Source organism: Nyctereutes procyonoides, unplaced genomic scaffold, assembly GCF_905146905.1.
Source record: "Nyctereutes procyonoides isolate TBG_1078 unplaced genomic scaffold, NYPRO_anot_genome, whole genome shotgun sequence".
Classification (NCBI taxonomy): domain Eukaryota; kingdom Metazoa; phylum Chordata; class Mammalia; order Carnivora; family Canidae; genus Nyctereutes; species Nyctereutes procyonoides.
The window spans coordinates 17,649,146-17,663,941 of record NW_026575137.1 but is presented as its reverse complement, the minus strand read 5'-3'; the positions used below and the strand labels follow the sequence as shown (position 1 = coordinate 17,663,941).

Sequence of the window (14,796 nt, the reverse complement as noted above, 5' to 3'; positions counted from 1 at the left end):
TTCCGCGTTGTGGAAGTCCGCCGCCTCTGCAGGACCGCGCCGCGCTCCGTAGTTTTGGCCCGAAGCGGTTCTTCAAGCGGAGCGCTCGGGTCCGCGGCCCTCGGCCCGAAACGGCGGCAGCTGGGGGCGGGGCCTCGGCGGAGGCCGGCGCCCCGCCTCTCTCGCGCCCTCCTCCTGCGTGACGTGCTGCCCTGCCCCTCTCACGCCCGCGCGGCGCCGCGGTCTCTCGGCTTGGTTACCGCGTCCCGGCGCTGGCCCCGGAAGTAGGGTCGCCCCGCACGGTTTCTGCTCCTGGGCGGCGACGGTCGCTACGGTGGCGGCCACTGCATCTCGTACCGCCTCCGCGGCCCTGGGCGTGGTATCAGCGGGCCCTGGGACTATGACGGGCCAGGGCCAGTCGGCGGCGTCAGGGTCGTCGGCGTGGAGCTCGATATTCCGCCACGTCCGGTACGAGAACCTGGTGGCGGGCGTGAGCGGCGGGGTGCTGTCCAACCTCGCGCTGCACCCGCTCGACCTCGTGAAGATCCGCTTCGCCGGTAAGAGCCCGCTCCGACCCTACGGCCCTTCTTGCTGGTGCCGCGAACCGGGTCTTCAAGACGCCAGAGGAGGCCTGCTCCGCTCGTCTCGCATACTAGGAGGCGAGCGTTGAAGAAAATGCTGCTCATCCGGCCTCACCTGGAACTAGATTCGAGGAAGGGGGAGCCTGGGAAAGGGATCTGGCCGCCCTCGTCCCGGTTCCCCAAGCCTAAGAGATAGAGAAGAGGGATAGAAAAGGCTGAGAAAAGTTCGTGTTGGCGTGGGATGCGGGGCTCAACGCTGGATTTGTAAAGGGAGAAGGACACTGGCACCTTTTAGGGGTTAGCCGCCGCACGTGCTAATCGTTCACCCTTGGAGGTACTTTGAGACCTACGGTAGCCGCGTGTTTGGCAGCGGAGCTGAGGAAAAGTGCTTGGGGTCGGGGTAGGGCGTAATCCTCAGCGGGTGGTCGGGAATAGGTGTGCGGTAGGATTCAGAGTGTGATACCGGGTCCTATGAAGGAATAGGCAGCTAGAACCCAAATACTATTTTTTAGAATTTACGTTTATTAAGTGTAGTGAGTTAAGTGAAATTTACAAAGCACTTTATTTTTTTAAATATATATATTTTAAAGATTTTATGTATTTATTTCTGAGAATACACAGAGAGAGAAGCAGAGACACAGGCAGAGGGAGAAGCAGGCGCCATGCAAGGAGCCTGACGTGGGACTCGATCCCTGGTCTCCAGGATCAGGCCCTGGGCCGAAGGCGGCGCTAAACCGCTTGAGTCACCCGGGTTGCCCTACAAAGCACTTTAGAAGACGAATTCAACAGTAAATTCTGGAAAAGATAGTTTCAAAGAAGGTCTTGATAACTTTGCTGGGAAACTATTTTCTGGCATTCAGTTTTCCTTTTTTTTAATATATAGAAAGATTTTATTTATTTAATTGGCGGAGAGAGCACAAGCAGGGGGAACAGCAGGTGGGGGGGGGGTGGAGAAGCAGGCTTCTTGGATGCTGGGCTCCTCTGGGATCATGACTCCACGGGAAGGCAGGGCTTGACCAGCCGAGCCACCCAGGCACCCCTGATTTGGTTTTCTTGCTACCACGAGTTCTGCCTTGAGAGTTAGATCTGCAGAAGTGGTTCATCTTCAAGAGTCAGATTGATTCTACATACCTTAATATATATCGTCCTTCTAATATTTGTAGCCTGCTTGTATAGGATACAGAAGCTCCTAAACAAAGTTCTGTCCTCGAGGGACTTATGGTCTAATTGTAGACTTGAATATTAGTCACATAAAATCTAGACAACATAAAATCAAGGGCAAAATGGAATAAATCCAAATATCAAAATATGAGTAGAGATAGACTATCAAGAAAATTCTAGGTTGCTGATGGCTGTATGTATATCTGTAAGGTTCCATTGGATCTTGAGGTTCCCCAAAGAAGGACTGATATTTTGACAGCTGGAAGGAAGACAAGAAGCTATTCTATGGAAGAAAATCAGTGAAAACTATGTAGTATATACCTAGAAGAAAACCTAAAAAGGCATATAGTTTCCGTGGAGTTTGTGACACATGCACAAATAAAAAGTATGACAAGTAACATTGAACATTTACTAAGAGCAAGGCAATGAACTAAGAGTTTTACATGCATTATCTATCTCATTTACTACTCTGAACAACCCTGTGAATTTGTTATCTCCATCATACAAATGACAATAATAGAAGTTGACCAACTTGCTCTTGTAGCAATTTATAACAGCACAGATGTGGGATTTGAACCCAGGCAGTCTAATTCTGGAACCCTTTGGCTTTTTTTTTTTTTTTTTTTTTTTTTTTTTTGGCTCTTAACCACTCATCATTCTAGGAAACCATGGTATACAGTGCTTTGAACATGAAGAAAGGAATTTTGGATTTGGCTGCAGACACAGGCCTGTATGACTTGGTGCCTCTAATATTTTGTTTAGGAGAAGAAGTGACAGTTGAGATGATCATTGAGAAATAGTATTGGTTTGGTGACTTTAAGACAGTGCTGTGAAGCAGATTGTGCCTGAAGAAATTTTTGGTTCCTGAGAAGATTGGTAACCTTGATGAAATGGGGGAGAGTCTTAGGAGACCAGTGCAGCCAGAGTAATAGGTAAGATGTTTGAGACTGGATAGGAAGACAAAATTAAAAGATCTAGGAATCAAAGCAGGACTTAGTAATAACAAAGTGTGGCTGTGAAATGGTGATAGAGGAAAATTTAGGAAGATAAATAACTGAAATCAAAATAGTTGGCCTTCAGCATTAATGCTGTAGTTTCTATGCCTTCATAAACCTTAGGCCCTAGTGATGAAGTTGTAATTATCTAGCGGCAGGGATATTATTAGTCTTGGATGTACCATTAAACTAAACCTGGAATATTTCAGTGAGTTAGGTGCAAATTGGAACTCAAGTGTCCAGAATGGGAAAAAGATTAGAAATCACTTGTGAGAAATGACTGGAAGAACTAGTTTGACTTGAGGTGGATGGAGGGCAGGGACAGATAACTTAAGATATTTGAAGAACTGCCATGTGTGAAAGGGAGCTATCTTATTATGGGTTGATCTAAAGACCAGGTAGAGGCTGGATGGAAATGACAGGGAAGCAGATTGTGGCCTGTCCCAAGTGGTGGTGCTCAGAAATGAAACTGGTGCTATGTGGAAGTGGTTCAGGGCTGGATGACACAAGTTAGAAGATATCCCTGCATTGAATGGAAAGGTTGGTCAGATGAGGTGATTGTTGAGGACCCTTCTAACTTTAAGATACAATTTTAAATCCTTCAAGAATGATGAGAGAGAGAGGCACCTGGCTGGCTCAGTTGGAGGAGCAGGTGACTCTTGATCTTGGGGCCATAAGACTGATGAGAGAGAGACCCTCAACAAAGAATGAGGTGTAAACAGTAATTTTCTAAAATAATCTGGAAGCCTCATAATCTGTAAATTGAAGAACCAAAATGTAGACTCAAGTAACAAGAATAGCACATAGTCCAGTTTTGTGTATGTAGTGTAGTATTGCAAGACCCTGTAGTTTAAATAAACTAATACTTATTGAATGCTTGCTGTGTGCCATACATGATTTTAAGGACTGGGTATGTATTAATTCATTTAGCCCTTTGTAATTTTTAGAGTTAGGTTCTGTTTTTTTTTTTCACATTTTGTGGATGAGATAACTCAGCCACAGAGTAATCAAGTAACTGACTCAGGATCACGTAATTAAGTGTTGGAGTGAAGGGAGGCTGCAAAGGAAATTTAATAGCCAGAGGAGAAAGGGGAAAATGAAGACAGTATGGTGTAAAATTAGCCCAAAGAAGAGTGTTTAGGGGTGCCTGGGTGCCTCAGTCAGGTAAGCGTCTGCCTTCAGCTCAGGCCATGATCCAGTCCGGGGTCCTGGGATCCAGCCCCACATTGGGCTGCCTGCTCAGTGGGGAACCTGCTTCTCCCTCTCCCTCTGCTACCCCACCCCCCCGCTTGTGCACTCTGTGTCAAATAAATAAAATATTTCTTTTTCTTTTTCTTTTTTTTTAAGAGTGTTTAGGAAGTAGATAGTCTTAGGTGCTGCTAAATGGTTGGTGAGAAAGAGGGGACTCCCAGAGTGCACTGCAAGGTCTTCAGAGCATTTGCAGTAATGGGTGGAGACTCAAATCACATTGCAGGGGATTGGGAGGGAGGGACACACTGCACACCATCACAGGCTCTTGCCCTACATTCTAGCCTAATTTCCTACCATCCCTTCCTCCATCAGCTATATGCTTTATATCAAATCCCTAATGTTCTCCGAAATGGGGCCCGGCATTGTGACGTTTGCATGTTTTTTATACCAGCTGTTGTACTTCTCTAGAGACAAACCTTTCTTTCCTTTCCCAAAAGGCAAATTTCTTTCTTTCTTTTTTTTTTAAAGATTTTATTTATTCATTCATGAGAGACACAGAGAGAGAGGCAGAGACATAGGCAGAGGGAGAAGCAGGCTCCCTGCAGGGAGCTGGATGCGGGGATTTGATCCTGGGATGGTAGGATCACCAAAGGCAGACGCTCAACCTGAACCACCCAGGTGTCCCGCCAAAGACAAATTTCTTTTCTTTTCTTTTTTTTTTAATTTTGATTCTTTTTTTTTTTTAAAGATTTTATTTATTTTTTTATTCACAGACACAGAGAGAATGGGGCAGAGACCCAGACAGAGGGAGAAGCAGGCTCCACGCAGGGAGCCCAATGTGGGACTCGATCCCGGGTCTCCAGGATCACACCCCAGGCTGCAGGCGGCACCAAACCGCTGCACCACCGGGGCTGCCCCAAAGACAAATTTCTAATCAATAGTCAAGGCTCTACCCTAGCATCTTCTCTGTCGCGTTCCCTGTTACTCTATTGCATCTCCCCATTTCCTTCTATGCAGAACATTTGTTTCTTCTGTAATCCTTTAGCACTTCATTTACCATAGTGCTCATAACTTTGCAACATGATTGCTGGTGTTTTGTCTTGAAGATTATGGCTTCCTCGGGGTCAGGATTTGTGTCCTACTTATGTTTATAGTCTCCCTTTGCCTGGCAATGACAAGGAGTAAATAAATAGTTTTTAAATTTTTTAAATAAAATAATGTGTACAAATGAATATTTTTCAGATTTAAAGATTTGATCTTAACTATATAGTGTAGACAAGATTATAGTATAAGGGAAGTAGAGGGTATAGAATATTGTTGCCTGTTACTGAGATAATACTCTACTTCTATAATTAAGTGACTTGTCAAAACAATTTAAAAAAATCATTGGAAAAAAAAATCATTGGTTCATACCCATGAAAAGTAAAGATGGTGTTTCTGTAGTTTTGCTTTTTACCTCGAGAGAAATTGTGTTGTGAGCTTACTATTGAAAGGAAAACCGAAGGGTATTTAGAAAAAATCTATTAGAATAAGAGACTTGAAATTCAAGGGAAGCATCAGAAAGGTTATGAAATACACAGCAAAATATTTCTTGAGAGCCAGTTCCTCTGTTACTTGCTTTTAAACTTGTTATGTTGTATAAACTCCACAATAACCTGTAGGGTAGGTGACATCCCCATTTTAAAATGAGAATGCTAAAGCTCAGAATCTATCTTACAGGTTGTTGACATTTATCCCCATTTTAAAATAAGGATGCTAAAGCTCAGAAAAGTTAAGATCATGTAGCTAATTAGGGAAATTAGATCTCAAACCCAGGTCTTCTGACAAAGCCTCACGTACTTTAATCTCATTTCCTGATTGTTAGGTTAATGATGAAAGACATTGACTTTTCTCCCTTTTCCTGGCAATGGTAAACAGTGATTTTTTTTGCCAGGCTCCATTAGGTACGTGAAGTAGTGACAAACGGGACAGTGACCTGGGCATGTGTTTATATGGCTAGAGGATTATAATTTGTGTACACTTTTCTAGAGGGCAGTTTCAGTGTGTATTATAACCTTTGACCCATACTAATCCCCATTCTAATAGTTAATTCTAAGAACATAGAAATTTGTATGTTGTACAGAATATTCTTTAGAGACTTTAATAATAGCAAAAAAGATGAGAACAACTTATCAACTAGGGGTATGATTGTACAAATGATGAGATCTATGAAAGGGAAACCATATTTTTAAAAATTGTTTGGAAGTCTACTTAACAAATAACAAGTCTATAATAAAGAGGAATTTTCACAATATACTTTTGAGTGAAGAAAAAAGCAGTATACAACACTATATGTAGTAAAATACAAATAAAAACTAGATTATAAATCTGACATTCTTTCATTCCGTTTCCCTGTAAGAAACAAGGCACATTCAAAATAAGATAATTTGGGGCATGAGGAGATGCTTAAAAGGACTGATTACAAAGATAAGTGATTATAGCAAAACCACAAGGAAAATTGCAGTATTCTGCTAGAAGCAGTTTGGGCTGTTGCCACCTGCAGGGCCAGATGTCAAGACGTGAAGGTCATTAAGAGAGCGCCACCTTGAGAGGAGCTGGATTGTCAGTAGTAAAAAAGTTCAGCTTGCCTGAGGCATCCCCATAGGAAGGCAGGTGAAAGTAAAATACCTGCTTCCACTCTCTTCCATCCCTCTGACCTCTTGCCACACCTCCCCACTAGCCCAACTCAACTAGAAACTAGAAAAGGACAGGCTGCTAGGCAGAACACGGTAGAGAGGGATGGACGGTGGATCTGGAAAGGAAACACAGTATTCAGCAAATATATATTGAGAGCCTACAGTGTACAAAGCACTAAGAGGATGGCAGCCCTGGTGGCTCAGTGGTTTAGCACCGCCTTTGGCCCAGGGCGTGATCCTGGAGACCCGGGATCGAGTCCCGCTTTGGGCTCCCTGCATGGAGCCTGCTTCTCCCTCTGCCTGTGTCTCTGCCTCCCTCTCTCTCTCTCTCTCTCTCTCTCTCTCTCTCTCTCTCTGTCTCTCATGAATAAATGAATAAAATCTTAGGGAAAAAAGCACTAAGAGGAATAGAAATATTGCAGTGAAGAAGTAGTAGTTTCTGCCTTCCCGGAGTCTTAATATAATTATGTGGTGTCTATGTTTATATGTGATTCAGAGCTAGAACATTCCTCTCACCTAATTTTGTGCCTTTACTGCAGTGAGTGACGGATTGGAACTGAGACCAAAATATAAAGGAATTCTGCATTGCTTAACTACCATTTGGAAACTTGATGGACTGCGGGGACTTTACCAAGGAGTAACCCCAAACGTGTGGGGTGCAGGTTTATCCTGGGGACTCTACTTTTTCTTGTGAGTAGATCTGGGAAATTTTACAGTATTATTTTAAAGGAGTTTTTAATTTTAGTGATTTTTACATTTCAGTTGATGAGGCAAGAGGAATCATTTAATCAGTTTCTATGAATAGGAAGGGTCAGAAAGAGTACTTTCATTCTCTATCAACTATTATCAGAGGCATTTGGTCTGGAAGAAAGTTCTTAATAGGAAGAAAGTGAAAGGATGAGTTGGAGAAATGCTCTTACAGAAGCCACTTCTCTGAGGTGAATTCAGGAAGATGCCTTACTAAAATACTTCTGACTTGTAATGAAGTTGGAAAGCCAACAAGGACAGGTCCTGGGGTCCTCATAAGAACACACACCATGGGAGCTCCCTCTTGGGAACAATGAAAGCCAGTGCATGGCTAAAAGAGCTTGAGGCACATCCCTTCTTGCCTCTTATTTGACCTGCCCCATCATCTTCCTAGCTCGTTTGTTTCCTTCCTCCCTCACCTGTGAGGTATCCTCACTGTGTGAAATAACTGCTATTGCATGTCCATTGAAGAAGCACAGAAAGCGCCTGTGACAGACTGTGCATGAGTGTGCATGAGCAAAGCACTGCCGTGGAGGAACATATGCTGCCCTGGTATTTGAAACTGAATTCAGGAATGGGGAGGCTTGTCCTTGTCTTAATAGATGGTGTTTTTAGAAGAACATCAACACCTGCTGTATTTGCCTTTTTCTCTTTTGTGAAAAGATTTCACTTTATCTCCCATAATTTTTTTTAAAGATTTTATTTGTTTATTTATTCATTCATGAGAAACAGAGAGAGAGAGAGGCAAAGACACAGGCAGAGGGAGAAGCAGGCTCCATGCAGGGAGCCTGACATGGGACTCGACCCTGGGTCTCCAGGATCATGGCCTGGGCTGAAGGCAGCGCTAAACTGCTGAGCCACCCAGGCTGCCCTGTCTCCCATAATTTTATGGCAGTATCCAAACCACAGTCTTTTCTCATTTTTGGTGGGAGGCGGGGGGGCAGAAGGAGAGGGAAAATCTTAAGCAGGTTCCACATGCAGTGCAGAGCCTGACTTGCAACATGGTGGCTCTATCTCATGACCCTGAGATCATGACCTGAGCCAAAACCAAGAATTAGACACTGACACTGAGCCACCCAGGCGCCCCCAAACCACAATCTTCAAATATTTTTTAAGTGAATGCAAAACAAATTCAACCTTAATATTGTTTAAAAATGTATTTTTCCTCTTTTTAGTTCTAAGACCCACTTAGATCGGTGAAACTATAGGTATAAAGTTTATTCTATTACGGATTTTGAGTTGTGTAGGTTCTCTAAAGCGAATTTCTAAGAACATCCATATGAATGTAAGGTTTATGTGATGAGACTTTCTTGTAAAATAATAGTATTGGTAAAGTTTAGAAGGATTTATGTAGCTGAACTCTTATTCCAAGAGGAAAATGGAAATTGGAGTTAGAGAAAATAGGTTGATCCAACTCATCTGCTGAGAAACGTTGAGTAGCTGATTTTCTGCCAAATAAAGCTGAAATGTCAGTCTGCCACTCAAGTGTGGCTCAGTTTTTCCTGTCTTTCCCCACCACCCTTATTATAAACTTCGCTCATGCGCATCTGTTTCCTCACTGAAACTGTACCACCAGTGCCACCTCCCACACAAGCCTTCTGTGATCTCTGCCATAGCTTCTCAATCTCTTATGACACCACCTGTTTTGTCTTTATTAAGCTTACATGTGTGCTGCCCATGGTCCTTGTGAGTCTGCTGGGAAGGACCCACTGAGTGTTTTATCTAGCAGGATTGCCAAACACACTACTGAACATAGTGTTCAGCACTTCTTTGTTAGGGGCCCTCTTTTGTCCTTTTGCCTTGTCTGCCCAATTGCTGCACCACTGCTATAGCCCTCCCCCTCCCCGTTTTCCTGTTGTTTTTATTAACTGATTAAAATATTCTGCATATGTAGCGGTAGCCGTATACATTTGGGGGGAGGGATGGTAAACTCTTACAGTACACCATTTCCAGAAAATCCATTTTTGAAATTTCCTGAGGTTGCTGTATGCATGGACTTTTACTTTTGGGGTACTGCTGTTAAGTCACGCACATTTTAAAACAGACTTTACTGCTTTATGACACCTATTCAAATATTTATCAAACTGTTTATGTTTAATTCTTTCAGTTACAATGCCATCAAATCATATAAGACAGAAGGAAGAACGGAACGTTTAGAGGCAACAGAATACCTCATCTCCGCTGCTGAAGCTGGTAAGGCAGTATGTGACATCTAAAATAGCAACTTCCGGGATCCCTGGGTGGCGCAGTGGTTTGGCTTCTGCCTTTGGCCCAGGGCGCGATCCTGGAGACCCGGGATCGAATCCCACATCGGGCTCCCGGTGCATGGAGCCTGCTTCTCCCTCTGCCGCCTCTCTCTCTCTCTCTGTGACTATCATAAATAAATAAAAATTAAAAAATAAATAAATAAATAAATAAATAAATAAATAAATAAATAAAATAGCAACTTCCAACTTGATTTTCACTTTTTTGTTTCCTACCCCCCCCCCCATTGAACAGTAGCATTTATGGCAATAAGTATACTTATGTAACCAGTTACCACATGGAACTTCTTAGAAAGCAACTATTATTATTGGTTACTCTGGACAGGTTTCAAGAATTTTAATTATCACGAAGTAAAATTTAGAAAAGTTATGAATTCCTGCTAGTTGAAGATGATTTGGTGTGGTGTTTTCTTGAATTAAAGTGTAATTTTAGTTTTCACATTAGCTTAGTAGCCTTGCTTAATTGTGTCATGTATGTATAATATTCCAAAGAGAAAAGCAGAGCAGGACCCATAAATATTTATAACTCTTACTTTGACACTTTGTTTACTGATAGTTTTTGTCTTTAAAGAACCTGATCATTTTTGAATACCTAGCTGCTAGCACAGAGCTGAATTACGGTAGGACTTAATAAATGTTTGTTGAATAAAGGACTACTTAGGAAATTCAGCAAATGAGAAACTTAACCAGATTAAATTTTTTATATCTAAAATTATTATTTTCAAAAAATAAAATAAAATTATTATTTTCTGTAAAGAATATAAAATATTATTATGTAGTTCTTTAATTTTTGAGATGTCTTGACTACTTTGAATGGATTTGAGAATTGTGGTAAAGTTGGGGTAGATACATACATGCACAGGTAGAAATTATTGAGGTGTTGGATTCCTGATCCTTTTCCCCTGATTTTCAACCCCTCTGGGCTATACTCTTTCCTACTGAATATTTATGTCTCCTAACCAGAGTCAGCTTCCTAGGACTTCCATCTGTTCTCTACACCAAGCCTTATTGTTTAGGAGCCAGGACATCCTTGCTGTATTCATGCCTCAAGGGAAGTGTTTCACATGTCCATCCCCCTTTTAATTTACCTGCCACTAACCAAGGGAGGAACTTTTTATGTCCACCAAAGACTGTGGCTACTTTTTAAACTAAGACTTCCTCAGAGACTATATCTCACTGTTGTAGGTACAGCTGCTGAGCAACCCCATAGTTTATATTAATGGACTGTTCTTAATCTGGATTGTCATAAGTGACAAAGTACCTATATGCTAAGTAATCTTATTTAAATTTGATTTTAGGAGCCATGACCCTCTGCATTACAAACCCATTATGGGTAACAAAAACTCGCCTTATGTTACAGTATAATGGTGTTGTTAACTCCTCACAACGACAATATAAAGGAATGTTTGATACACTTCTGAAAATATATAAGTATGAAGGTGTGCGTGGATTGTATAAGGTAATGAATTATCAATATATTTTGAATAACCATTGTAACTTCCCTTGGCTCTGTTGTCTGAATTCTGAATGACCTGTAGTTGGTCCTAAAAAACCAGACTCAGGCAAGAAGCAACTTTATGAAAACCAAAGTCCTGGTTTATAATATGGAAATTGTGCTTTAATCTGTGTATCCTCATTACCTTAAGGTACATCATCATGACACTGGTGGGTGTGAGAAGGCCTAAAATTTTGTAACCGTTTCTCTAAGTCACACATCTAGGTCACCCATTCCTTACTCCCCTCTCTGGAAACTGTGGTCCTTCAGGAACTGGCTTAGTTTTTGTTTTTTGCTTTTTTTTTTTTTTTTTTAATTGTTCCCCTTTAGGGATTTATTCCTGGACTATTTGGAACATCACATGGTGCCCTTCAATTTATGGCGTATGAATTGTTGAAGTTGAAATACAACCAACATATCAACAGATTACCAGAAGCCCAGTTGGTAAGATGGTTCTTTAAAAAAAAAAAAAAAAAAAAAGATATCATTTACATTTATGGGCATTTAATAGATGGAAATTTTGTCACATTTACTTTAGTAATGTTGTTATGATGATGACTGCCACTAATTTAATTTATAGTTAAATATTTTATAGGCAAATGACGTATATGTTAAGAATAAAACCCCTTATTTGCACATAGCTTATGTTAATTTTTCACTTACAGCTCCACTTAAATGTTTTTCCTCTACGATGTTTACTTCTATAATTTTAAGGAAATCTTGTCTAAAGAAAAATGTTTGTGTTGTCATTTTAGAGCACAATAGAATATATATCTGTTGCAGCACTATCCAAAATATTTGCTGTAGCAGCAACGTACCCATATCAAGTTGTGAGAGCTCGTCTTCAGGATCAACACATGTTTTACAAGGGCGTATTGGATGTAATCACAAAGACATGGAGGTGAGAACATGTGTTATACCAAAATGGCTCTTAGGAGGTACCTTCCATATCTCAAACTGTGCAGTTGCCATTAGTTGTATAGCAAAGGCCAGAATGCTGTGGTGAAAACATGGCTGGTGGCCCCTGCTTTTCCATTTCTCATTTACTACGTATAGAACTACAGACTTAATCTCTGAGGCTTGATTCCTTCATTTGTAAAATTAGAAAATCTAGGCTAACAAGGTTGTCATAAAAATCAAATGATATTAGGGTGCCTGGGTGGCTCAGGCAGTTAAACATCTGACTCTTGGTTTTGGCTCAGGTCATGATCCCCAGGTTGTGAGATCAAGCCCTGCATCAGGCGCTACACTGGGCGTGGAGCCTGCTTGCAGTTCTCTCTCTCTCTCCTTCTCTCCTACCCCAGCCACTTGCTCGTACTCTCTCAAAAAAAACAAAAACAAAAAAACCTCTGTTTCAACAAATTAATATTCCAAAATTTAAGTGTCACAAGATAGTTGAATGGGATTGAATATACGAAGTCATAAAAACTCTAATTTAATATAATTAAACTGCTACTTGCACAATAACTTGCAATCACTTGTTGCCATGTATGGAAGAGATGCTCCCTCTTCAACTACTTAGAACTTACAAACTGTTATAGATAGACATCCTTAATTTCTCTGTATTTCTAAAAGGGTAAAGCAGAATGTTTAGGATGTTTACATTGAGTACAGTAATTATTTATTGTGAACCCAGGTGACAAGTTCCAAGGCCATATTCCCATTTTGGGCATTAAGGAAATAAAATTATTTTTGTGTGTGCTAGATTTAGGATCGTCTGGCATTTATGTAAGCTGTAAGATTTTTAATGCCTACATTAGATCAGTTCATGCTTCTATACGTTTGTACATTTAGAGACATTTGAAAGATAGTTGTCATCACAGCACTCTTCAGTTCTGGAGTGCCCCTACCCTCTCTTCTCTAGTCAGTCACAGAAGGAATGTGAGCTCCTACAAATGGCTCGTAAACTACATTTCAGCATGTCAAAAACATGGATGCAAATCACAGGGAGGCTTGAATGCTGGTTCCATGCCCTATGCCAATTAAAATTTTTGTATCTTCAGGCTAGCAATGTAGGAAATTAAGCATATATCTATTTTTCCCTCTAAAGGAAAGAAGGCATCGGTGGATTTTACAAAGGAATTGCTCCCAATTTGATTAGAGTGACACCAGCCTGCTGTATCACTTTTGTGGTATATGAGAACGTCTCACATTTTCTACTAGACCTTAGAGAAAAAAAAAAGTAAGCTAAAAGAAGTTAATTCCAATACATCTGCTTAAGCAGCAACTCTTCCTTTGTGTCTGAGATTTAAACATCAGAAGAAGACAGCACAGCAACATGGCTCACAATGAAAATTGATCTACAATCATTAGTAGTCAGAGAACTGCTAAGAACTTGCAATGTTTTTCTGCTTTTTGCCTTCCCTGTATGTGTGGGACTTGGCTACCTCTGCCAGAAATGGCTCCCATCAACACAGTAGTAAAACCGACATCAAGTGGAGAGTTTCACAAATTTCTGTATTTCACTGTTCAAGTAGGAGCTGATAACAGCATTTGCTAAATGGATTAGCTGAATATGCTGCTTTTTTCTAAACTCATTTGCCTGGATTGGATTTAGAATCAGTCTCGTGCAAAATAGCAAGTAATGGCTTCTGAAAAGAATTTTATCATTGCTGTTTCAAGGGTAAATTAAATTTTAAGGACTTTCTGGGCAAAGTGTTGCTTAAATCCAGACCAGTTTTGAATTGGGAAATTTTGGTGAGAAAAAAACCCTATATATAAATGTGCTTTAGTTTTCAATTCAGTTGGAATGTGCTCACTAGGAAATTTGAAAAGTGATATGCTTCTCTTAATTTGAAAAGTAACTGATATTCATTGTCATTCTGCAATTAATCTTTTCCCCTGGGGGCTCTTCCATAATTTAAAATATAATTGTGGATTCAGTGACTATTTTTTGACATAGATACTTAGTGTCTCTTAAACTTTTAAAATCTGAATTGGGAACCAGCTGTATCAGTCTTGGCTAACATATTTGGCTATAATCACTAACTGGCTATAAATCAGTAATAGATCACTTCATACAAATACTGTAATGATTGGGATCTGTTAGTTGAGAAACTGTGGGGAAATGAGTAACTTCCTAAGTCAGCCATCGGATATATGGGTCCAGATCTCAAATAAATGATTAATATACATTGGTTGCTCATATTCAGATGGAATTCTATTAATGGCCGTTATTGATTTTTACTTGAGTCATATAAATACCTATAAAAGACTGCCCCAAAAGGACACCAGAATTATATTTTTATTTATCATAAGCCTTTATGAATGCTGTTGCACTTCCATCTGTCTGTTGTAAATAAAAAACATTGTGGTTTTCAAAACCATTTTTAAATGGTTCTTTGAAAATAGGTCTATTTTTTTATATTTTGCAAATGGCATTATTTTAAAAATATGAAACAAGTATCTAATTGTATTTAAGTTATAACATGCACAGGAATACTTTATAAATTAAATGTGATGTATTTTTTCATACTTCTGGATTTACTGTAATTCATATGAAATCCTGATGTTGGTCTCTATATGGAAGACTGGCTACAGCTGCTGTTTCGAGTTTTAGAGGTAGTGCCATTGTTTGAATGCCTCCTGTGTACCCCCAAATTAATAAAACATAATTCCTGTCTTCTAAGAGCATACAAACTTGCAGAATTAAATAAATAAGCATTAAAGAGTAACAGTAACAAGACTAGTAACAAGACTAACAGGCAA

The 14,796-nt window shown here is 40.4% G+C and overlaps 1 protein-coding gene across 1 annotated transcript; it reads left to right on the top strand.

Moving 5' to 3' along the window:
• The first annotated feature begins 60 nt into the window (after positions 1-60).
• SLC25A32 (solute carrier family 25 member 32) lies at positions 61-14,562 on the top strand. The gene is made up of 7 exons (XM_055303384.1): positions 61-536; positions 7,122-7,272; positions 9,437-9,522; positions 10,892-11,052; positions 11,419-11,532; positions 11,844-11,989; positions 13,139-14,562. The coding sequence occupies exons 1-7, from the start codon at positions 380-382 to the stop codon at positions 13,272-13,274; spliced, it is 951 nt and encodes a 316-aa protein (XP_055159359.1). The 5' UTR covers positions 61-379; the 3' UTR covers positions 13,275-14,562.
• The last annotated feature ends 234 nt before the right edge of the window (positions 14,563-14,796 follow it).

Excerpts from the sequence above, each read along its gene's own strand:
- SLC25A32 (XM_055303384.1), top strand. The coding sequence starts at position 380 with ATGACGGGCCAGGGCCAGTCGGCGGCGTCAGGGTCGTCGGCGTGGAGC. Across the intron at positions 11,053-11,418 it reads GTGTGCGTGGATTGTATAAG|GGATTTATTCCTGGACTATT; the intron begins GTAATGAATTAT and ends GTTCCCCTTTAG. Across the intron at positions 11,990-13,138 it reads GTAATCACAAAGACATGGAG|GAAAGAAGGCATCGGTGGAT; the intron begins GTGAGAACATGT and ends TTCCCTCTAAAG.